The following is a 25,818-nucleotide window of genomic DNA, read 5'->3' as shown; positions in this document are numbered from 1 at the left end:
AAAATTATTCTCTTTAGATAGACCTCTGATAATCCTTCATAGTTCTATTAGCTTCTGTTATTCTATCTCCTTAACCTACTTGGAGGTTATTATACTATGAAACTGATGGACATTACATTACATGTGTGCTTGTTTGTTTGTTCAGTGTTTCTCTTCCCTTCTAGAATATAAACTACATGAGGGCAGGAACTCTGCTTTATCCATTCAGGTAGACTCTATAACTAGACTCACACTTGGCACGTCCAATTCACTTACTGAGTTTCCATATTGTATAGAATCATTAATATTGCCAAAATCATTCCTCTATCTCATGACACTACTTCCCCCCCTTTGAATTTTTTAAGTAAGTTTATCCACTTAATGTTAATATTATGCATATTTTCTTTCTTCTTTAACAAAAGGAGGCATCATTAAAAATTTTGTCACCTAGCCTCTGTAACTCTATAACTAGCATGGAGAAAATGAGTTGACCTGGACAAAGATTTGTTCTGGAAGAATCACAACTTTGGTTATGTATTTCTGAGACATAAGACATCCATTCTTGGGGAACGGTGGAGCTGTGGGTTCAAGATGTTATATCTGACATCAGAAAAACAATGTTATTATTGACGACTCTGAGTGTTAAAGATTGCCTGTCTCAGGCTTGGCTAACAAAATTAATTTCATTTTCCATATATATTTAAAAACAAATTAATAGAGAACAAATTTCACAGTGAACTTGTATAACATTTCTTGGTGGAAGTGGAATACACCTATGGGTTCTAAGCCAAGTCAGTGTGTATTGAAAAACTAGAAATTAAATGTGATTTAGAGCTAAAGAAGAAAAGGTGGATATCACATTGCATAGGTAAGGGTGTCCTGCCTCTTCTCACAGTGGGTACAACCTTTGTGCAAGACAATATGGCAATAGCTTTCATCATTAAAATGCACGAATCTTTCAATCCAGCAATTCCAGTTGTCAGTGTTGTTGCTATGATGGTGCTTATCCATGTGTAAAATGACATGCCCAAGATTCTTCTCTACAATATCATCTGTAAGAAATGCCAATGAAGGGACTGGTACAGATCTGGACTGATTAAGACAAAGTGTTAACTAAAAACACTGAGGAGATCACTTGGCAGGTATATTTTATGGTTAAAAATCTCAAGGTTGGGGCACCTGGGTGGCTCAGTCGGTTAAGCATCTGCTTCGGCTCAGGTCATGATCCCAGGGTCCTGGGATCGAGCCCTACATTGGGCTCCCTGCTCAGCGGGGAGTCTGCTTCTCCCTCTCCCTTTGCCTCTCTCCCTGCTCATTCTCTCTCTCTCTCTCAAATAAATAAATAAAAATCTAGTAAAATAAAAAATGGATGAAAACATTAAAAAAAAATCTCAAAGCTTTTCAAAGACTGCATAATAGCTGAAATTGTTTCCTTCAATGACCTATCCAGCTGTCCAAGGCAGAATACCCCCACTGGCCCCAGAGAACAGCCAGCTAATCAGCAGTTTACCCAAGGAGAGGAAAACAGAGGTCACATTTCCACATGGTTGGTGTTTTTTTCTTCTTTACTTTTCCTCTTATATAAATCCTGTTAGTTTTTTTTTTTAAGATGAAATCAATTTATTGATTGGTTTCCCTTGTATACAAATAAAATAGCATGTTAATGGTAATATAACTATATGTCTGATTTATTATTTGACACTATAATACCTGCAAAAGATTGGAAATAAATGGTCTTTTAAAAGGTAACTACCTCAGTAAATTATCCATGTAATATAATTGCATAAAACTATAAATAAGAATAAAGTATTTTTATATGCATTAGTCTGGAAAGTTTTCCAAGGTATAAGCACTGTGCAGCATAGTATGTGTAGTATATTATCATTTGAGGGTGATAACAAAGAACAGATAATTATATGCTTTTAATATTTATAATATTTTTGGAAGGACAAACAAAAAACTAATAACTGTTGCCTTTTGGAAAGAGACCTTGGTGGCCAAGAACAGCAAAGGGAGACATTTTTTACTGTGTACTCTTTTATACCCTATTAAATGGATTCTGTACCTTAATTCCAATGTGTGGAGGTTTTTCCACACCATCAACAAGAAATTCTGCAACACCAGCTGAGTGTTCTACAATTCAACTCAGTTCTGACACTCTGTACCCAGAGAGCATCAGATTCCACAGGTTAAGAGCTCCATCCTACATGAATCCCAACCCCTCCACCCCTCAGCCCCAGCCCCCACCACCTCAGATGCTAGTTGCAAACCCAGGTTATTATCACCTGTGCTTCTGATTGGAGGTTCCGACGGCCCCCTCCTTGGGTTCGATTAATTGGCCACAGTGGCTCATGGAACTCAGAGAAACATTTTACTTACTAGATTACTGGTTTAGATGTAGATGTAGTAAAAGGAACAGTCTGAGGATTCAGAAAGAGATCCATAGGGCAGGGTATGGGGAAAGGGCGCTGAGCTTCCATGCCCTATCCCAGTGTGTTACTCTCCCCAGATCTCTACATGTTCACCAACCTGGAAGCCCCCCAAACCCCATTCACTTGGGTTTTTATGGAAGCTTCATTACCTAAAACATGATGATGAGATCATCGGCCTCTGGCCCTTGACTCAACTTCCCGCCCCTCTCCCCTCCCTGGAGCAGGACTGAAAGTGCCAACCCTCCAATCACGTGGCCGGGTCTCCTAGCAACCGGCCTTCCTCCTAAGGTACAGTCACCTTATTAACGTAACAAAAGACACCCTGGTTGCTCTTACGCCTTAAGAGATTCCAGGAGTTATAGGAGCTCTGTGCCAGAAGTGAATACGAAATATTTATTTCTTATTACCACAATGTCGCACTTGTGAATCTAGGATTTTGTGAACCTACCAGCTATTAGCTCTGGAATACAATATTCAGTTTGCGTTTGTGCTTTGTTTGACAAACATTGATCTTCATAGGTATTTATTATTATGCAGAATTGGAGAATTGTTGGAAAAGGAGTGAGGAAAGTGGCACAGGGGCCAAGCAGCTTGCAGGAAGTGAAAACACAGAGATACTATTTTTTCATCACCCCTTGTCATGATGGACTGAAATGCCTCCTGCTCAATGTGGTGGGAAAAGAAGGCAAACAAGGCTTTCCAAACAGCAAGAGCAGTGCTGGTCGGCATCGAGGCTGGACTCGACACCGGGCATGAGTTGTCTTGGGATACCCTTGCTTCCTGGGACAGATCATGGCCCATACGAATAAACCTTCTGGAACTATGAGTGTGCCATGGGGTTCTGTATGGTGTATGCTAGTTAAAGAGCATGCGGGGCCAGACACAAATTTGGGTCAGTCGGCCACTCCATTCCCTAATCTCTTCACTAGGCTTGGAGACTCCTGGCATCCATCCCTGCAACCGTATGATCCACCTCCATATCCTGCATCCCCAAATCCATCGCCTTCAAGCCTATCTGAATAAAGGGCATCGCCATCCATCCATTCACTCAGGCTGGAATGAAACCCTGATGCCGCTGTTGATTTTTACCCTCATACCTCATATTCTATCCATTAGAAACGTCTATTTCTCTACCTTCCAAACATATATCAAATCCAACCACTTTTTATTACCTCCAGTGCTACAACCCCAGACCAAGTCTCCATCAGTCCTTATCTGGGCTAGTAAAGAAACCTCCCAACGGGTTACCCCTCACATAGTAACCTGAGAGAACTTTTTAAAGTGTATGTCACTTCACTTCACCTCAACTAAAACTCTTCCATTGCACTTGGAATAACATACAGACTTCTTAAAATGGCTCGGACTCTCTATATAACCTAACCTCCTCTCTGGCCTCATTTCCTTCCTCTCTGCTTCTTGTTCACCACCCACCATGTTGGCATTTTCCCTCCTCAAAGCCTCTGCACTCAATGTTCTTGCTGCTTGGACTGTTTTTCCAACAAGTCTTCCCAGGGTTGCCTTCTCATTTCAGGTCACAACTCACATGTTTTTTCTTCAGAGATGCCTCTTCTATCTTCCTGCTGAAAAGCAATCTTCCACAACGTGGTCATGCTCTATCACATTAAACTACTTTATCTTCTTCACAGTATTTATCAGAGACTGAAATTATTTCATTTGTATATTTGCTCAGGTGATTTTTGTTTGCCTCCTCCTGACTTTACTGTAAGTTCCTTGAAAGCAGGGGTGATTATTGCCAAATCCCTAATGTTCATAGAAGAGTCTCACACATGGCAGCTTGTTCACTGCTTGATAAATGAGCAGTTTTGCTATGGGACAATCAACATCTGGTAGCCTTGTGGAAATCACAATCACAAGCTTTAAAGGTGTAATTCTGAGATCTAAATCTAGTAATGAGATAAAAGTAGCCACAGAATGACCATGCCCTTCACTTACCCGGAATGAGGGCTCACTGTTGTGTCTAGTTTCAGCATCCACACTTGGTATATCTGAATTTAAGCTTTAGTTAATAGGTTATTCTACTGAGTTTCATCCTTTAGACTGAATGAGCCAGTGAGCCCTGGGCTTGCTTGCTTGCTATCTTTCCCCACTCCCTCCCTCCCTTCCTTCATTCCTTCTTTTTTGTTGCTGAATAGTACCATAGGAAGGATACCAAGAAAGAAAGAAAAGATTTCTCTTGATAGGGCTCAATCTATTTAATTGTGAATTCTAGAATATATATGAGGTTTTCCAACTTAATGCAGTCACACATACACATGCACACAGAGTTTCCATTTTTAAAATTTTTGTTTTGTTTTGGGCTGAAAAAAATGATGTAACATTTATTTTAAGCTATTTGCAATAGTTATCATACTCATTTTAAAGCCATTTTAATTATATATAAAATAATTTATATAATTTTATCAAATAATAGGGTCCTTGTTCATATGTGTACTATATAGTCACTATAAACACATATGCAGTCTTTTATATTCTATTTTTAACATGCTCTTTTATTAGCCAAGAAATATTCATCTAGGCCCCACTGATAAAGTAGAAATACCAAGATGTGTAAAATATTGTTCCTGTCCTCATAAAGCTTTTAAGCTGGGGAAATACATAACGTTCATTCACCTACAAAGGTGAGACCTTCAATAACAGTTATTTAAGCAAGGAAACAGCATAAAAAAGAAAGTAACTAAGTTACTCTGGGTATACGTAAGATGAGTAGGGATCACAGTGGATTTTCCCCAAAGGGAATCCATGAGCATCACAGGTTCATCAATTTTAAGAGTGAAATGGCTCTCTGTACAAAAATACAAGTGAACATTAATCAGTTTCAGAAAGGGATTGATTTTTATTCTTTTTCAAACCAACAGATTTTCTTATTGTGCATGATTATTGCAATCCTACCACGAACCGTAATTTTGTTTTAAAAGCTTAAAAAGGACCCTAAAGCCTATCTCAAAATTAAGTGGGCAAGAATATCCAAGAAAAAAAAAAAATCTGAAAGGAGGAGTTATTTAGGAGGTGTGGTTGAAATGTTTCTTTTCTTCTCAGTGTTCAATCTCGGTTTAAACCGAGCAGCTAGGACATTCCTCGAAACTGTAATTGAATCAAGGATGTGTCCTCTGGGATGAGCAAGTCGATCTGATCAGACCAAAAGAAAAGACATAGCTCTAAATAGGGGAGAAGTTTTCTCTATATCTCTCCTGTTTTTCCAACAAGTCTTCCCAGGGTTGCCTTCTCATTTCAGGTCACAACTCACATGTTTTTTCTTCAGAGATGCCTCTTCTATCTTCCTGCTGAAAAGCAATCTTCATGAATGAGTAAGCATTGTGTTTTGCTGTGAGGTTTTTTTTTGAATTGTGGTAAAATACGCATAAGATAAAATTTACCATCTCACCCATTTTTAAATGTACAGGTCAGTAGAGCTAAGCACATTCACACTGTGGTGCAGCCAATCTCCATCTCCTTTCATCTTGAGAAACGGAATTTCTGTACCCATTAAACAACTCCCGTGCCATGTCTTGTAGTTCTGGCAATATAAAAAGGTTTCTAGCTTTGTTTAGGAAATTTCTTTTGTTTATTTATAGTGATGATGGGATCTGACAAAGTGATCCATGTCGTCTTTCTTTTCTTGCACACATACCGCAGGGAGGTTAATCCTTAGAGTGAAACCTCCTGACTATCTCAAAGCCTAAGTTCCACATCCTGTGGCTTTCCTGACTTTTTTTTTTTTTTTTTAAGAAAGACAATGCAAAGGGGGAGGGGGCGGAAGGGAGAGGGCCAGAGGGAGAGGGAGTGAGAGAATCTTAAGCGGGCTCCATGCTCAGTGTGGAACCCAATTCAGAGCCCCTCAGGACCCTGACATCATGACCTGAGCTGAAATCAAGAGTCCAACACTTAACTGACTGAGCCACCCAGGCGCCCTGCCTAACATTCTAATACCAGATACAAAGCATTTGACTAACTCCTTAAATATTATGAATTCTTTTTTCCTTTTATAGATTTAATGAGGTCCACCCTCTTAATAACAAAAGATTTTGTTACAAGAATGTTAGCTGTATTATTACTTACTATAGTAAACATTTATAAGGAAACAAATTGCCCAAAATAGGTTAAATTGTAGTTGCAGCATCAAAGATTATTAGAAAAAGCATAATATGGAAATATGTTCATTATATACTGCTGAGTGGAAAACTCAGGTAACCAAATATATATAGAAACTCTGGTAACCAGATATATATAGAAATACAACACATATGATTACATGCATATATTCAAACTTCTTTTTATTCTTTAAAATAGAAAATGAGATCAAACTGCATATTTGGTTACCCGAGTTTTCCACTCAACTATATATATCTGTATATATAGAGAGAAATATAGATATATAGACATATATATAGACATACAACACATATGGATACACACACAGGTAGTATGGGAGAGAGACAGAGACACAGAAAAAACAGAAAGAGAGAGAGAGAGGGAATTGTATCTCTATTTTCTTCATCCTCCATTTAATTCCAACTACAGGAAAAAATGCACTGGAAATTAAAAGCTGGAAGAGTACAAAATACGTTAACTATGATTATTTTGGGGAGATGGGAATGTGGGTTATTTTTGCTATTTGCACTTTTTAACTATTTGATAATTTTATAATTGCATTACTTTTGTAATTTGTGTAGTATTTTAAGTAAAAGAAAGGTTTATATCCAAATTTTCAGTCATTTAAAAAAATTTTTCAGTCATTTCTAGTAAAAGGCGTATCAGCATAATATGATTATTTCAACTTTTTTAAAAAATTCTGGTGTAGTTAGCATACAGTGTTCTGTTAATTTCAGGTGTACAAAATAGTGATTCCACAATTCTATACATTTCTCAGTGCTCATCATGACAAGTGCTCTTCATCCCCTTCACCTATTTCACCCATCCCCCACCCATCTACCCTCTGGTAACCCTCTATTCTCTATAGTTAAGAGACTGTTTTTTTTTTTCTTTCTTTGTTTTGTTTCTTAAATTCTACATATGAGTGAAATCATATGGTATTTGTCTTTCTCTGACTGGCTTATTTCCCTTAGCATTATACTCTCTAGATCCAACCATGTTGCTGCAAAATGCAATGATTATTTCATCGTTAGCCCACAGATAAAACTCATTCCACATTTTCCAAAGTTATGAAATGAAATTTGGCACAATCAAGAAATAATGTCACCCAATAAAATAAATCTTGAATGGTTAACTTTAATTCAGCACAACGTGAAGTATGCTACTAAGAAGCAGACATTAAATACATCTCCTCCAGTAATTCTTAAAACAACATCTTAATTTAATACCAATAATTTAGTTAACATTATATGGTTACATGTAATATGTTTCAAAATAATCAAATCACATAAAATTTTGAAGCAAAAAGAATTCGGGGAAGTGTTCAGTTAAGCATTTACATAGCATTCATTATTCTGTCAGCCAATGTACCTAGGAAGCAGGGCAATTGATAATATCTTTGCTTTGTGTAGCATGGAAGCATATGGGTCTAAATACCTGTTAATATAGCACTACTGAAATTAGAGCCAAGATGACATCAGAAAAATTTGTTTTCTGTACTAGTTTATTCTTGGGAACTACTTTGAGTAACATGCAATTTCTCCCATTTTGTGAAATTCCTTTTTTCCACTGTATCTTCATCTATGACTCAGGGCTTGAGAAACTTCAGTCCTCCCCCACCCAGGAAGTAGTAGTGTAGGTGCCCAAAGAGCCTTGATCTGGTGGAGTAATGGAGAAGGCACTGGAAGAATAAGGGACCATCTGAGAGGATCACAATGAACCAAGTTGGAAATGACCATGGTTACAAAAGTTAGCGTGAAAAGTTTTACCAGATTCTCAAAATTGTGGAATGGTGGGCAGATTACAACTAGAAAACTGGACACCTGATCTCTTAACTCCAGATTCTTATGGTTAGTGGTATGGGCTTGGACAAGTCAGAATAGTCTTGTTCACCTTGGAAATAGGGTTTGGGCCAGTTTTATTAAAGTATTAAAAACCCTTCCAGATGCAGTTTTATCACTCTAAGGTAATACCACTGTGGACACTTAACTATTATCAGCTACTGCTTTGGCAACAGTGAAAAATATCGGTTTCAATACTATTAAAACAATAAATGAACCACTAACATTTTCAAAACATGATATGATACAAACCACTGAAAAATTGTTATCCCTGAATACTTCTTATCTTCTTTAAGAAAACTGCCTCTTCCTTCTGATCCAAAATGCCATATAGTTTCTCTTTATTTATGTAACACTATTTTCTTGGTTGCTATGGAAAATACATTGTGTCTAAAAGTTTATTTTTTGTACTGATAAGTCAATTTCTCAGGAAATTCTTTTCAGTAATGTCTTAAAATATTCATTAAATTCTTATTTTCTTTACTTTGAAGTGTTGGCATTCAAGGGATCAATACAATTTACAAAACTAGAAGTTTCATCTGAAAACCTATAGGCTTTTAGTGTCCTTAATTTGAATTCCCTCTTATTATAAATTAATGAAAACTTGATGAGCAAATATGTATATTGATATTTGATACTTTTAAGGACATATGGGGAACTCATACCCCTTACACAGATAAATACATTCAAGAGAATATTACCAGGCTTGATTCGCCTCTTTGGATCTCAGAAAGTAAATAGTACTTTACTTTCACCCAGCTCCTAAAACTCAGCTTTATTTCTGCTGCAGGAGAAGACAGGATTTCATTCAACTAGATAACTGACCAGCATGGGTCACTGTAAACTGGAAATAATATATTACTTATCATAGTAAGACAAACTTCCCCTTTTGAGGGAAACGACTTGCTGGGTCTTCTGCGAACACCTCAATTTCTCTTTTGATCCTACTTCACAAGCAGTGCTAAGAAATTAGTATTTAGATTTCTTTTTAGGAACTCCCTAAGACAGGTCACCTCTGTATTCTCCTTTGAGTGCTAGACTAGCCAGGAAAGCAGAGATTTCTTCTTGTATGCTAAAAATGTATGTCAAATAACCATTATGAACCCTGCCTATGTTAACTTTCTTCTCACATACATGAAGTGGAGAAATGCAGGGCTCTTGATAGGCAATAAATGTAAACAATGCCATATGCTTTAATTACTCATTTCATTTAATGCTCACAACAACTAAGAAACGATAATGGCAAGCTACTAAATATGATAATGAAGAAGAAAATAATTGGGAAGTTTAAGCAAATATTTAATATGAAATTTATGACACATACATTTATGATCTCATGTCCCTGATCTTTCTTCCTTTTACTTTCCTGAAATTTGCAAATACCTTTTTAGCTCTGAATAGCTAATTTGATACCAGAAACAACGATTCATTCTGGTAGGCACCATATATATATTTGGTGAAAATGAAAGGAGCTAAATCCCATGTTGATAATACATGTTGATGGTAACAGTTTCAAGTTCATGCAGTACGCTCCTAGTTCCTGGCAGTATAAAAAGGCTTCTAGTTTTGTTTATAAATTTAAAACAAATTTATCTGTAGCACTGATGTGATCATAGAAAGTGATCCATTATATCTTCCTTATCTTGCACATACACTGCAACGAGGTTAAGCCTCTGAGTGAAACCTCCTGAGTGACTATCTTAAAACCTATGTTCTACAACCTGCTGGCTTTCCTGACATTCTAACAGTAGGTACAAGGCATTTGACTAAATCTTTAAATATTATGGAAACTTCTTTCATTTCATAGATCTAATAAAGTTCACCATCTCTAAAAACAAACAGATATTTCTTAAAGGAAAGATAATCTCCAGATAACAATACATGATTTTAGGATCTGAGAGGTAAAATGTGTTTGTAAAGTTGATATAATACAGAGCATAAAAATGAGCATATTGATTCTGGAGGGAGAAAGACTTAATTCTAATCCCAATTCTGTCACATGCTAAATGTATGGCAAGTTATTTCTCCGAGTCTCAGTATTTTTTATCTGCAAAATAACACCTACATTGAATAGCTGTTGTAAAGATAAGAATTGACATTTGTAAAGATCCAGCAGAGGGCACACATTAGGTGCTTAATAAATAGTAATTATTTATTCTCATCCAGCATTGCATGGCATCATTGGCTAAAGTAGTATTTCAGCTCTGAGAGCATACATTTGGTCTGTGATAAACTAGCTGAGCAGTTCAAGTACAAGTTCAATTAATATAAAGATATGCAGTGATCAAATAAATAAATAAAGATTCTTTGGGCATTTTCTACAAATTGTCTTCCTATACAGCTGTCTTCTAAATATAAGCTATAAGACTCTGGAAAAAGCTAAGAGATCAAAAATTGCCTTTATCACCTTTATGGCTTTAGTCTGGAAAAAATTATTAACAGTGATAATGACCTTGAGCTCTTATGGAATTTCCATAACTACTGTATAAGTATATTCACTACCAAGAAATGGGTATTTTTTTTTGGTACCACTGAAATAATAAAGTGAGATAGAATCTAGAAGACACATTTCAGAGGTCTACTCATTATAAAGTGCCTATGATTGTCACATTAAGGTCTGGAACAGATAAAACTCATATTAAAACATAAGGCAAACTTTTTAAACAAAATGCCTTGATGATTTGAGTTCTACTGAACTACTGCCTCAACTGACTGAAACTCTAACTTGCACAGTTTAAGTGCAACTGCTCAAGCTTAAGATCAGTTTTGCGAGGAAAAAAATACACACACACACACACACACACACACCCAGCGACAATTCCTTTTAAAACCTGAATCTAGATGCACACTCATTCAGAGATTCAATTATTTCAATGATTATAGTACCTAGATGGTTTCCTTTTCATTCTGGGGAATAAACACACTTAAATACCATGCACAGCTTAGAGAAAGTGACCATGGATCATCTGATTGTGAGGGCTGTGAGGACATGATAAAGAGTCATTAGAATGGTAAGAGCAATCTGATTACTACTTTCTCATTTGAGGCAGTTTACCTACAGTCCAAAAAAATGCTTTCAATCATTTCACTGATTAAACTCCAAAGCATCTTTTCCATTGCCAGTGGAAATGGCTGGCATTTAATTAAAATAGACTCTTCTAACCATAAGTAATTGAATAAATAGTGGCTAAAATGGTGAACTGATAAATAACTAAATAATGTAAAAATGAGAATCATCAAAACACTTTTGAGAACACAGTTCTGCTTGGAGGGCTCCAGGGAGGAAGTGCCTCATTTTCAAGAAAGGAATGACGCTTCTTTTGTTTTCGTTCAATTCTTTCCTGCCTTTCTTTCTTTTCCTAAAAAAAAAAAAAAAAAAGAAAAAGAAAACTATAAATTTATATACGTATATGAGCATTATTTTCAAATCAAGTTGCTTGCTAAAGAACAAAGTAATCTATTATAAGACATTTAAATGTCACTTCCTATTTAACTGGTTATAAAGGAATAGTGGTTGAGAATATTGCTCATTTATAAGTATACTACCAACAGGTATTAATGTACCACTTGATCACTTATTTTTTCATATTAAAAGTGACAATATTTAAACAAAATTATGAAAAATGGGAAAAAAAGACCTATAATTCTATAACTCAAAGAGTATAATTATGAGAAGTTAGTGATGTCTTTCTGAGAACAGATTCTCAGAACTAAATTTACTGGGTGCAAAGGTTGAATATGTCATGACAGCAGGGATACTTAAAAATTTTTATAAATAGTTGAAAATTAAGTCTCATGTTTCTTTGCTTCTTTATTATTAAGCTTGAGCACATTTTTATTTCTTTAGCCTTTTTGTGAATTTTTTTGCTCAATTATCTGCCTCATCTAACTATATGGGTATCAGTGCTTTTAATGTTTGGCAATTTTATATTTTCATATGATAAATATTATCTTTGCAAAGCCAACATTTTATCTACATTAATTTTAGTCCTTTTTAGCAAAAAAAATTAAGAAATATTAATATTTCAGCCAAGACAATTGTTTAAACAATAATGTAATCAAAACCTGTATGCCCATCTGCCTTATGAAAAAAAAAAAAAAACGACCAATACTTTTGAGGGTCTGTGTTCATTCCTTCATCACACTGCTTCCTCTTCGCCCCACTGAGGTAACCATTACTCTCAATTTGATGCTTAGCATTCCAGTGCATCTCTTCATACCTGTATTATAAATGTTATTAATCCCAAAACAAGTAATTTTGTTTTGCATGTTTTTATTAGAGTAAAAGGTAACATGCTATATATTTTTTGCAACTTCCTTTTTTATTCATCTTAATATCTCTAAGATCCAGCTATGTGAATTCTAGCTCTAGTTCATTGATATTCCATAGAATATTCATAGAATTCCAGCATGTCAACTTATCACCATTTGTTAACCTATTTTTGTTGTAATTGAAAACATGATTTTTTTTCTCCATGTAAAGACAATACTATAAAAATCCCTGTTTGTTTCCTTGTACTTACAAGATTTTCCCTCCATGTATATGCCTAGGAGTGAAACTGTTGGTTTTCTAGGGTATTAATATGTTCAACTTTGCTGGGAAATGATTTATTTTCCAAAGCGGCTGTAGGAATCCACCCTCCAAGCAGCACCTACACTGACTTTTTATGTTAATGCATTAATGATTTTAAATTCAATATCTGTTCATGCTTTCCTTTGTTATTTCTATAGCACTTCTCGGTTTAGAAAAGCATCTTATCCCTGTAAGACCTGATAGTGTCTTATTTTCTTTCAGTTCTTCTACTGTTTGGCATTTTATATTTAATGCTTAGGTGCTTTTGAAGTTTCTATTGCTGTTTCTTTGAAGTGATTTCATGCCCAAATGTCACACAAATAACCCAAGTTATAGTTTCCTTGCATCTATTAATTTGTGTCACTTTATTATATGGCACATCTTTACTTGTAACAGGTTCTGAGAGATCCTGGGGGGGGGTGTCTATTATTTTACTGGTATTACACTGCTTTGATTTGTGTTCATTCATTCAACTGTTAAGCACTGAGATCCTACTGTAGGTCAAGCAGTATACATACTGGAGACCATGCATAAAGTGATTCTAAAATCCAAACACACAGATTTGGTCCTTGTCCCTCAGGGGATTTTCAAAACGGATAGTTAATAAACAATTAAAAAAAACAACAGATCATTTCAAATGGTGAGAATTTCTATGGAACATATAAAAAAGTTGTTGTGATTGTTAACGAATAAAAGGGAGTACTTACGTTCAAAGAAAAGTGGATTCAGGGAAAGTCACTTCAAAGTGAGACAAGACAGGTAAGAGAAGCCCCTTGTGAGAGGCACTGAGGAGAGAGCATTCCAAGTAGAGCGAACAGTATGTGTGAGGGCTCCAACATGTGGGAGACACATGGGATGTGAGAGGAAACAAGAGAGCCAGCGTGAGCCAGCACGACTCAAACTGAGCGGAAGACAGGAGGGAGTACCAGACGAGAATAAAAAGGCAGGTGAGTGAGGTGCTGTGGGGCCTGCAGGCCACGGTAAGATCTGGAACACAGGTTAAGAGAAGTCAACAGTGACACTGAGGAGGAAGGCAGAGAAATGAGAGACACCAGGGGAGCAGGGCACCCAGGGGAGAAGACAGTTGCCACAAGGGGAAAGCGACCATGCAGAATGTTTGAGAGGTCTGGGGAATGTAGCAGAAAACAACACAACTGGATGGCTAGATGGTTTGGCAAAACTAACTTTCCAAGAGTAGTTTCAGTATAGTGATGGTGAAAGAGACAAGTCCGGAGTGTGCTGAGGGTGAAAAGGGTATGGAGAACCAAGAAGGGTAAATAAAAATTGTAGAAGTTTAGCTATTAAAAAAAAGAACAGTGAAATGTGGAGCCACATCTGGAGGCAAATGAGGAATTAAGAATTATACATTTTGGAAAGTGATAGGAATAATCCAGGAGAGAAGAATGCTGGTTCATGGGAGAGTGGAATGGTAAATTTATATTTTACTGCTTGATGGAAACAGTCCTACACTTCATCTTATTTTGAAAATATTATCGTTCATATTCTCACATGTTTATTATACTGGATGAATTTTAGAACCATTTTGTTTCCCTGCACACACTCCCTTCAAAGAAATGAGTATGCAAGGATTACTATGAAATTTAAACATTAATCCAGGAATGCTTGAAATGTTAGTAGTACTTGCTCTTTTCATCCTGCAGCTCAGATTGTCTCTTCATTTCTCCAAGTCTCTGCTAACACTATAAAGTTTGGTGGTTTCCTTATATTGGTGATTCTCTCAAAGAGCAACAGTATCCAGGAACCCTTAGACAATGTTGCCTCTGCTGACTAGATGGCTTGGGAGGGGCAGCATTTTGGTAAATTATGAGGTGTCTAGGATTCTTTCACCAGCATATGTATGGAATTGAGAGGTGTCGCAAGGAGAATACCATAACGCAAGGCTTCCATCAGCATACAATTATTTACATACAACAAAAGGAATGAAGAGAGGTATGAAATTCCTATTTTCTGTCTCAACATTTTCCTCCAATGCTTGCTACTCCTACTGAAGCAAAGAGGGAATCTCCTTTCAGAATCCTAATAGAGAAAAACAAAACAAAACAAAAAACCCAAAACCAAAAAACTGTAATTGGGTCACTGTCAATCATTTTATATATTAGAGAGAGGCAGACCCTCCAACTAGGGAGCAGAAAAGCAATGACTAGGCTATGTCCACAGAAACTGACTGAACAAACCTCTTTTTGTCCATTCCATTTAACATGGGGAGAGAGAGGGAAACATGAAACAAGTTTGCTCTTACTAGTAGGGGCTAAGAAAGTCAGAATAGGAAATAAGCAACTAATTATCAACCTTAATATTAATTAAGATGATCAATAAGGCTATCTGGAATAATCAAAAGAACCTTGTTAACAGTCCTTCTGAGTATTGACTGTTGGAGTGTGAATTTTTTACTCATTTTCTTATTAATGGTAACTATTAATTAATCTGGGAACCAGCATGAAGAAGAGAGTCTTACTGATCTTTGGCTGTAACTCCACCTAAAACAATAACCAATCCAATGCTCACTACTCAAGCTAGATTTTTATAACAAAATTTTGAGATGTAACTTTACATTAAAATTGAAGTTCTTAGGAAAGATGGCGGAGGAGTAGGAGACCCTATTGCAGCTGGTCCCCGGAATTGAGCTGGATATCTACCAGACCACTCTGAGCACCCATGAAACCAGCCTGAGATGTAAGAAGATCTGGATCTCTACAAACAGAATATCGCAGGTGGTTGGTTTTGAGGTACAAAGCGGAGAGCCGTGATTCTGCGGGCAGATATCGGAGGATAAATGGCAGCGGGAGGGTGCCTGGCCATGGGGATCCTACCCCGCCAGTGAGTGACAGCCTCGTGTGCTGCGGATGGGGCACAGACTCACAGACCGGTAGCACTGGGAAAGGACTTTAGGGCAGCCCCCGGGGTGGAAAACCAGACCGGCGGGGTCGCGCGCACATGAACTGCAGCCCCCGAGACGGAAACCCAGAGCGCCAGGGTCGCACCGGTGAACTGTAGCCCCCGGGGTGGAAACCCGGAGCGGTGGAGTTGCACCTGCGAACTACGAGCGGCTGGCGGTTTTAGAAGCACAAAGGGCAGAGAGGTACCCTGACCTGGAGGCAGGACTGGGAGTGCTGCGGAGGGGCGCACAACCCAGGACGCTGCAGTTTATAGCAGGACGGACAGAAACGGAGACGGTGTGGCCTGGAGAGCTCACTGAAGAACAGACTGCGGTCTCTCTGCTCTGAGGCAGAGGGTTGGAAACGGTCTCTTCTGCTCTGACTTGCAGAAGAGACGCGGGAAGCCACCAGGGAAAGGCGCCAGAGAACAAAAGCCCCAAAGACTGATTCCTGCTGAGCACATCCCCCACCACAGGGGCGCAGGGCAACTCCGCCCAAACAGGGTTGCCTGAGTAACAGCGCGGCAGGCCCCTCCCGCAGAAGACAGGCTGGGAAAACAAGAGGCCAGCAACCCTAAGGTCCCAAGAAAACAGGTGCATCTTGCTTGGGTTCTGGTCAATAATTTGGACTCTATACATTCCCTCAAATACCCATCAACAGAATGACTAGGAGGAGGAGCCCCCAAAATAGAAAAGACTCAGAGATTATGACTTATGCTGCAGATTTACAAATGGATGCAGCTATAACCAAGATGTCGGAGATGGAATTCAGGCTAGCAATTGTGAAGACAATGGCTAGAATGGAGAAATCATTTAATGGCAACATAGAGTCTCTAAGGGCAGAAATAAAAGGGGAATTGGCAGAACTTAAAAATGCTATCAATGAGATCTGATCCACTCTAGATAATCTAACAGCTAGGGTAACTGAGACAGAAGAGAGATTAAGCGACCTGGAAGACAATACAATAGATAAAAAGGGAAAAAAGGAGGCCAGGGAAAAAGAACTCAGAATCCATGAAAATAGAATCAGAGAAATAAGGGACACTATGAAGCGTTCCAATGTCAGAATAATTGGAATCCCAGAGGGAGTGGAGAGAGAGAGAGAGGACTAGAAGATGTATTTGAGCAAATTGTAGCTGAGAACTTCCCTAATCTGGGGAATGAAACAAACATTCGAGTCCTAGAGGCAGAGAGGATCCCTCCTAAGATCAAGGAAAACAGGCCAACACCCCAGCATGTAATAGTAAAACTTGCAAATCTTAGAACCAAGGAAACCATCTTAAGGACACTTAGGGGGAAGAGATTCCTTACGTACAGAGGGAGGAACATCAGAATAACGTCAGACCTATCCACAGAGACCTGGTAAGCCAGAAAGGCCTGGTAAGACATATTCAGGGTACTAAATGAGAAGAACATGCAGCCAAGAATACTTTATCCAGCAAGGCTTTCATTTAGAATGGATGGAGAGATGCAGCGCTTCCACGACCGGCAGAAGCTGAAAGAATATGTGACCACTAAGCCAGCCCTGCAAGAAATATTAAGGGGGGTTCTATAAAAGGAGAAAGACCCCAAGAGTGATCTACAACAGAAATTTACAGGGACAATCTATAAAAACAACGTCTTCACAGGCAACATGATGACAATTAATTCATATCTTTCAATAATCACTCTCAACGTGAATGGCGTAAACGCTCCCATAAAACGGCACAGGGTTGCAGATTGGATAAAAAGACAGGATGCTGTCTACAAGAGACTCATTTTGAACCTAAAGACACATCCAGACTGAAAGTGAAGGGATGGATATCCATCTTCCATGCCAGCGGACCTCTAAAGAAAGCTGGGGTAGCAATTCTTATATCAGACAAATTAGATTTTAAACTAAAGTCTGTAATAAGAGACACAGAAGGACACTATATCATTCTTAAAGGGTCTATCCAACAAGAAGATCTAACAATTGTAAATATCTATGCCCCCAACATGGGAGCAGCCATCTATATAAGCCCACTGTTAACCAAAATAAAGAGTCATATTGATAACAATACGTTAATTGTAGGAGACCTCAGTACTCCACTCTCAGCAATGGACAGATCATCTAAGCAGAAAATCAACAAGGAAACAAGAGCTTTGAATGATACATTGGACCAGATGGACCTCATAGATATTTACAGAACATTCCACCATAAAACAACAGAATACTCATTCTTCTCGAGTGCACATGGAACTTTCTCCAGAATAGACCATATACTGGGTCACAAATCAGGTCTCAACCGATATCAAAAGATTGAGATTATTCCCTGCATATTCTCAGACCACAATGCTCTAAAACTGGAACTCAATCACAAGAAAAAATTTGGCAGAAATTCAAACACTTGGAAGCTAAAGACCACTCTGCTCAAGAATGTTTGGGTCAACCAGGAAATCAAAGAAGAACTTAAACAATTCATGGAAATCAATGAGAACGAAAACACATCGGTCCAAAACCTATGGGATACTGCAAAGGCAGTCCTAAGGGGGAAATACATAGCCATCCAAGCCTCACTCAAAAAAACAGAAAAATCCCAAATTCACCAACTACCTCTACACCTTAAAGAACTAGAGAAAAAGCAACAAATGACGCCTAAGCCATGCATTAGAAGAGAAATAATTAAAATTAGAGCAGAAATCAATGAATTAGAAACCAGAAACACAGTAGATCAGACCAATGAAACTAGAAGTTGGTTCTTTGAAAGAATTAATAAGATCGATAAACCACTGGCCAGACTTATCCAAAAGAAAAGAGAAAGGACCCAAATTAATAAAATTATGAATGAAAGGGGAGAGATCACGACTAACACCAAGGAAATAGAAACAATTATTAGAAATTATTATCAACAACTATATGCCAATAAACTGAGCAATCTGGATGAAATGGAGGCCTTCCTGGAAACCTATAAGCTGCCAAGACTGAAACAGGAAGAAATTGACAACCTGAATAGGCCAATAACCAGTAACGAGATTGAAGCAGTGATCAAAAACCTCCCAAAAAACAAGAGTCCAGGGCCTCATGGATTCCCTGGGGAATTCTACCAAACATTCAAAGAAGAAATAATATCTATTCTACTGAAGCTGTTTCAAAAAATAGAAACAGAAGGAAAACTTCCAAACTCATTCTATGAGGCCAGCAATACCTTAATCCCCAAACCAGGCAAAGACCCCATCAAAAAGGAGAATTTCAGACCAATATCCCTGATGAATATGGATTCCAAAATCCTCAACAAAATCCTAGCTAATAGGATCCAACAATACATTAAAAGGATCATCCACCATGACCAAGTGGGATTTATCCCTGGGATGCAAGGGCGGTTCAACATTCGCAAATCAATCAATGTGATAGAACACATTAATAAGAGGAGGGAGAAGAACCAGATGGTCCTCTCAATTGATGCAGAAAAAGCATTTGACAAAATACAACATCCTTTCCTGATTAAAACTCTTCAGAGTTTAGGGATAGAGGGAACATTCCTCAAGTTCATAAAATCCACCTATGAAAAACCCACAGCGAATATCATCTTCAGTGGGGAAAAGCTGAGAGCCTTTCCCTTAAGATCAGGAACAGACAAGGATGCCCACTCTTGCCACTATTTTTCAACATGGCACCAGAAGTCCTAGCAACAGCAATCAGACAACAAAAAGAAATAAAAGTATTCAAATTGGCAAAGAAGAAGTCAAACTCTCTCTTTTTGCAGATGACATGATACTTTATGTGGAAAACCCAAAAGACTCCACCCCCAAATTACTAGAACTCATCCAGCAATTCAGTAATGTGGCAGGATACAAAATCAATGCACAGAAGTCAGTTGCTTTCTTACACACTAACAACGCAACTGTAGAAAGAGAAATTAGAGAAATGATTCCATTTACAATAGCACCAAAAACCATAAGATACTTCAGAATAAACCTAACCAAAGAGGTAAAGGATCTATACTCTAGGAACTACAAAACACTCATGAAAAAAATTGAAGAAGACACAAAAAGATGGAAAAATATTCCATGCTCATGGATCGGAAGAATAAACATTGTTAAAATGTCTATGCTACCCAGAGCAATCTATACCTTCAATGCCATCCCGATCAAAATTCCTATGACATTTTTCAAAGTGCTGGAACAAACAATCCTAAAATTTGTATGGAATCAGAAAAGACCCCGAATCGCCAAGGAGATGTTGAAAAAGAAAAACAAAGCTGGGGGCACCACATTACCCGATTTCAAGCTATATTACAAAGCTGTGATCACCAAGACAGCATGGTACTGGCACAAAAACAAACAAACAAAAAAACAGACATAGAGACCAATGGAACAGAATAGAGAATCCAGATACGGACCCTCAACTCTATGGTCAAATAATCTTTGACAAAGCAGGAAAAAACATGCAATGGAAGAAAGACAGTCTCTTCAATAAATGGTGCTGGGAAAATTGGACAGCCACATGCAGAAGAATGAAACTTGACCATTCTCTAACACCATTCACAAAGATAAACTCAAAGTGGATGAAAGACCTCAATGTGAGACAGGAATCCATCAAAATCCTAGAGGAGAACATAGGCAGTAACCTCTTTGACATCGGCCACAGCAACTTCTTTCAAGATACATCTCAAAAGCTAGTGAAACAAAAGCAAAAATGAACTTTTTGGGACTTCATCAAGATAAAAACTTCTGCACAGCAAAGGAAACAGTCGACAAAACAAAGAGGCAACCCACAGAATGGGAGAAGATATTTGCAAATGACACTACAGATAAAGGGCTGGTATCCAAGATCTACAAAGAACTTCTCAAACTCAACACCCAAAAAACAAATAATCAAGTCAAAAAGTGGGCAGAAGATATGAAAAGACACTTCTCTGAAGAAGACATACAAATGGCTAACAGACACATGAAAAAATGTTCATCATCATTAGCTATCAGGGAAATCCAAATCAAAACCACACTGAGATACCACCTTACACCAGTTAGAATGGCCAAAATGGACAGGGAAAGAAACAACAAATGTCGGAGAGGTTGTGGAGAAAGGGGAACCCTCTTACACTCTTGGTGGGCATGCAAGTTGGTACAGCCACTTTGGAAAACAGTGTGGAGGTTCCTCAAAAATTTAAAAATAAAGCTACCCTATGACCCACCAATTGCACTACTGGGTATTTACCCCAAAGACACAGATGTAGTGAAAAGAAGGGCCATATGCACCCCAATGTTCATAGCAGCAATGTCCGCAATAGCCAAACTGTGGAAAGAGCCGAGATGCCCTTCAACAGATGAATGGATAAAGAAGATGTGGTCCATATATACAATGGAATATTACTCAGCCATCAGAAAGGATGAATACCCAACTTTTACATCAACATGGATGGGACTGGAGGAGATTATGCTAAGTGAAATAAGTCAAACAGAGAAAATCAGTTATCATATGGTTTCACTTATTTGTGGAACATAAGGAATAACATGGAGGACATTAGGAGAAGGAAGGGAAAAATGGGGGGGGGTGGAATTGGAGGGAGAGATGAACCATGAGAGACTGTGGACCTGAGAAACAAACAGGGTTTGGGGGGGGGGGGGATTGGTTAGCCCAGTGATGGGTATTAAGGAGAGCACGTACTGCATGGAGCACTGGGTGTAATACGAAAACAATGGATCGTGGATCACCACATCAAAAACTAAGGATGTATTGTATGGTGACTAACATAACAATAAAATTAAAAAAAAAAAAAAAGAAAATTGAAGTTCTTAGACTTCCATGTGGGGTATTTTTCCATTCTTTCTGCAAATAAATTGCAATAAGAAATTGGTAATTTGGAGGGCTAGATCTGTAACATATTGTGATTGGATGTTTTTGTAAGTAGCATTATATTTGTCGAGATTATACTACATATCAAAACAAGTTATTTTCATTTTCATCTTTGATTGATGAGTTTTTGTTCTCCAGAGGGCTGATGAGAATAAGAAAGTGACTAAATACCGTAATAAACATAATGTACCTCACGGTGACTTAGTCATTAAGAAAATTCTATTCCATCTTCAAGAGTATGTGAAAATAAAACTGAAAAACATGTACATTTAGTTGCCCTGAGTGATCTGGCACAGTTGGTATGTTTCCTTGATAGAAGAAGAGTTTAATTTTTCTTAGAAGCAAGCACTCTTTAAGAGTTTAAGGAAGCCATCATGAAACACTACCTTCCTCATTCAAACCATCCAACCAATTTTGATCACTTTATTTTCTTACTGTTTTTCTGCAAGGAATTAGCATAAAGCAGCAGTAAAATCAATACGTAAGCAAGAAGAAATTCTGTTGGTATTTTACTAGGATTACATTAAATTTGTAAATTACTTCAGGGAGCACTGACATCTATAACATCATTATAAGACTGAGTGTTTCTATCCAAGAGCAGTTTTGATCCATGTTCTCAAGTCTTTATTTGGGTCCTGCGGAAGTGCTCTAAAATTTTCTTCATAGTGGTCTTGCACATTTCTTAAATTTATTCCTAAGTGCTTCATCTTTTTATCCTATCTTAAATAGCCTGCTTTGTGTCCTGCATGCCTCTCTAGCTACTGCTGGTTCTAAAGTTGATGTGAAAAAGTAAACAGTAACAGTCAAATACTTTGAAAGAAGAGCTATGAAGAAAGATTAACCAAAACAGATATGAAAATATATAAAGCCCTGATAATGAAACAGTATGGTACTGGAACATGTACCATGAGATTTGAGATTGACCACAGAACAGAAAGTCAAGAAACACCCTAAAATCTGAGAAGGTATCATATAACAAAGGCAGTACTTCAAATCAATGGGTAAAAGATAGGCTATTTCATAGGAGATGAGTTGGAAAAAATAAAGTCCAAATCATGTATCTCAGTATTATCAAGGTAAATTACAAGTGAATCAAATGTTAAAATGCGAAGATATTAAGTCATAATGTTACTAGAAGGAAAATGGGAGCATTTCATTTAACCTCGAGTTATAAAGAAAGTTTTTTTCAACTACACTTGAAAATCAGAACCCAAAAGACTGATAAATTTGACACCAGAAAATAAAATAAAAATTTTCATGGCATAAAATACTATATGCAAAGTTGAGAGACCAACAAAGCAATGGGAAAAAAGTAGTTGTAACTCCTACCAGAAATGACAGGCTAATTGCCCTGGTATATAAACAAGCTTCTAAAAATCAAGAAAAAGACCAAGAGAAAAATGTGCAAAGTCTATGAATTAACAATTTACAAACAAAATTACAAATGGCCCTTATACAAATGAAAGGCTGCTCAAGTGCAGTCCTAACCAGAGAAATACAACCACAGAATACCCTGGACAGGGACGCCTGGGTGGCTCAGTCGGTTGAGCATCTCCCTTCAGCTCGGGTCATGCTCCCAGGGTCCTGGGATCCAATCCCACATTGGGCTCCCTGCTCCGCGGGGAGCCTGCTTCTCCCTCTCCCACTTCCCCTGCTTGCGTTCCCTCTCTCGCTGTGTCTCTCTCTGTCAAATAAATAAATAAAATCTTAAAAAAAAAAATACACTGGACAGTACTTTTAACTAGCAGATTGATGTGAATTCAAAATAGGTTTGACAAGAATTCCTACTGGAAAGAAACTCAACTGGATCCTAAAGCCAGTGGAGCAATTTTACACGTTTTGATTGCCGCAACATGGGATGTGCTAGCCACTCATACGAATGTGTCCCGTACTCATGTATAAAGTACTTATTCATATGAATGCCTTACTTGGTCAAAAAATGATAAACATGCATATTTATAATGATACTTTAAGACAGAAACCAGTATTTTGCTTAGCACCAATGAAAAATAACTATAAACATAGATACATTAAAACAAACAAAAAATATAAAAAACAAAATAATGTTAAGTCCAGCTAGACATTTTCCTCCCAAACTTCCTACTTACTTTCTTTCGCTAAACAACACCAAAACGAAACCTCCTCCTTGGGGTCATTAGAAAGAGCAAAAGAGAACTTAAAAAATGGAATAACCATCTCACTATTCAATTCAGTATTACTATGTGTCATGACAAGTCCCACCTAAAATAGTCTGGCATACCGTCGGCAGTGCACTTGTCAGCTCTCCATCATTTTTATTTATTTATTTATTTTTTTAAAGATTTTATTTATTTATTTGACAGAGAGAGAGACACACACACAGCAAGAGAGGGAACACAAGCAGGGGGAGTGGGAGAGGGAGAAGCAGGCTTCCCGCCGAGCAGGGAGCCCGATGTGGGGCTCGATCCAGGACCCTGAGATCATGACCTGAGCCGAAGGCAGACGCTTAATGACTGAGCCCCCAGGCACCCTCTCCATGATTTTAGACGTAAGAATCGTTGCAAAGGAAGAACAGGTGTGATTGGTAAGTGACTGACTGTCGGGATGCAGATAAGGGAGAACATTATGCCTGAAGTTTTAAGTCTGAGTGCTTGAGGGAATAGTAAAAGAATCAACAGAAATGAGTAAATCAAAGACAAAATGACAGACATGTGGAGAGAACGGATTCCACAACGCAGCTTCAGGTAAAAATGGTCAGTAGGCAGAGACAAAGAAAATTGGATGGAAATGGATGGAAAAGTCACAAGTAAAGTACATTCACAAGACACAAGAGCATTAACAGATAATACCTACCAGCCATTTTTCATATTCATCAATAGCTTGCTTATCTTTATCTTTTTTCTCTGCTCTTTTCAGTTCTTCTCTTCTTTTCTCATTTATTTTCTCTTTCTCCTTTTCTTTGAAAAAAGTGTCCTTCTTTTCATTCCTATGTAGGATAGTAGAGAACACTGGACGGTTAACGGGGGAGGATATAATAAAGATTCCCTAATACATCCTTGCCATAATGAGATGGCGATGCGTTAGTAAGTTTCAAGCAAATAATCTTTTTAAGAGCCTAAAGTGTTATTCACTTGAAATCTACCAAAATAGCCCTCCTTTGGGATTACCATTTCTCAACGGCGGTTAGGTTATCTTTCCTTTTCTCAGCAATCGTTTCCTCCTCTTTCTGCTTCTTTGCTCTTTCATATTCTCTCTCCTTCTTATTTTTCTCTCTAAGATATTCCATTTTTTTCTCCTTCCATCGTTCAAAGGCCTGAAAAAGTTCATAACGATTTTCTTGTTAACTGTGAAAGTGATCACAGAAGAAGAGCCACAGCTCATCACTAATCTACAGTAGTCAGAGAAGGCGACATGATGCAGGCAGGGACACCAAGCCACTGAGTACCTGCAGCGCTTCTCCCTTTCTCACGGCATTTTCTTCCTCTGTTCTCTTCTTGTTTTTTGCCTCAAGCCTTTTTTGGGCAGCTATTTTCTTTGCTTCCTTTTCTTTCATAGCCTTCCAGGCCTCAAAGGATGCTAACGCTTCTTCTCTCTTAGCAGCTCTTTTCTATTTCAAAAAAATAAGAGACGGACGTGTGTGTATAAACAGACGGACAGACAGCGGTAGATACAGACACACACATACAGATTGTGTTGAATTCCCTTCATAGTCATCATTTCTAGATATTGTTTTTCAAAGCAGGTAACGTCTTTAGAATGGTTGGGACAAGTGGATTTAGAAGAAAAATGTTATCAGAATTATTCATTGCAGTTTAAAATGTCCTTTTCTAAAATCATTTATCAGATATTGATCTGCTATTCACGGGAAAGAACTCTTTTTTGGAAGCGTACTATACAAATGTTATCAAAATAAACTATAATAGGCTGAGTGCTACTGCAAAATGCTCATAATAAAACATTCCATTACAAGAAAAAGATCAGGAAAGTTCCAGGCTTATAAAGTAAGTCAGAGTGAGGTCAACCTGCCAAGTCACGCAGGAAGCCCTGGATCTTTGCTTTGAACCCGAGTTTGGACTGACATCAAAGCATAAACCTGTTAAAAAATAAACGCAGCCCGAATGTTGAAACTGGGTGCCAGACCGGAAAAGATGTAGGTGAGGGTTCGGTAAGAATGTTATTACTTGGCTTACCGC

The 25,818-nt window shown here is 37.8% G+C and overlaps 1 protein-coding gene across 1 annotated transcript in view; it reads right to left on the bottom strand.

Annotated features, from left to right (window-relative positions):
• Nucleotides 1-10,596: 10,596 nt before the first annotated feature.
• Nucleotides 10,597-25,818, bottom strand: part of MAP9 (microtubule associated protein 9) — a 34,761-nt gene continuing 19,539 nt past the window's right edge. The window contains exons 11-14 of the mRNA XM_035022855.1: nt 25,071-25,232; nt 24,793-24,938; nt 24,479-24,611; nt 10,597-11,721 (exon numbers count right to left, since the gene is read on the bottom strand). Coding sequence (XP_034878746.1) covers nt 11,599-11,721; nt 24,479-24,611; nt 24,793-24,938; nt 25,071-25,232 — 564 coding nt within the window. The 3' untranslated portion in view covers nt 10,597-11,598. The remainder of the gene's footprint in view (nt 11,722-24,478; nt 24,612-24,792; nt 24,939-25,070; nt 25,233-25,818) is intronic.

The sequence above is a fragment of the Mirounga leonina genome, unplaced genomic scaffold (genome assembly GCF_011800145.1).
Source record: "Mirounga leonina isolate KUSES-001 unplaced genomic scaffold, KU_Mleo_1.0 Mir_176, whole genome shotgun sequence".
NCBI lineage: Eukaryota > Metazoa > Chordata > Mammalia > Carnivora > Phocidae > Mirounga > Mirounga leonina.
The sequence above is the reverse complement of the archived record's forward strand: the minus strand, read 5'-3'. Positions and strand labels throughout refer to the sequence as shown.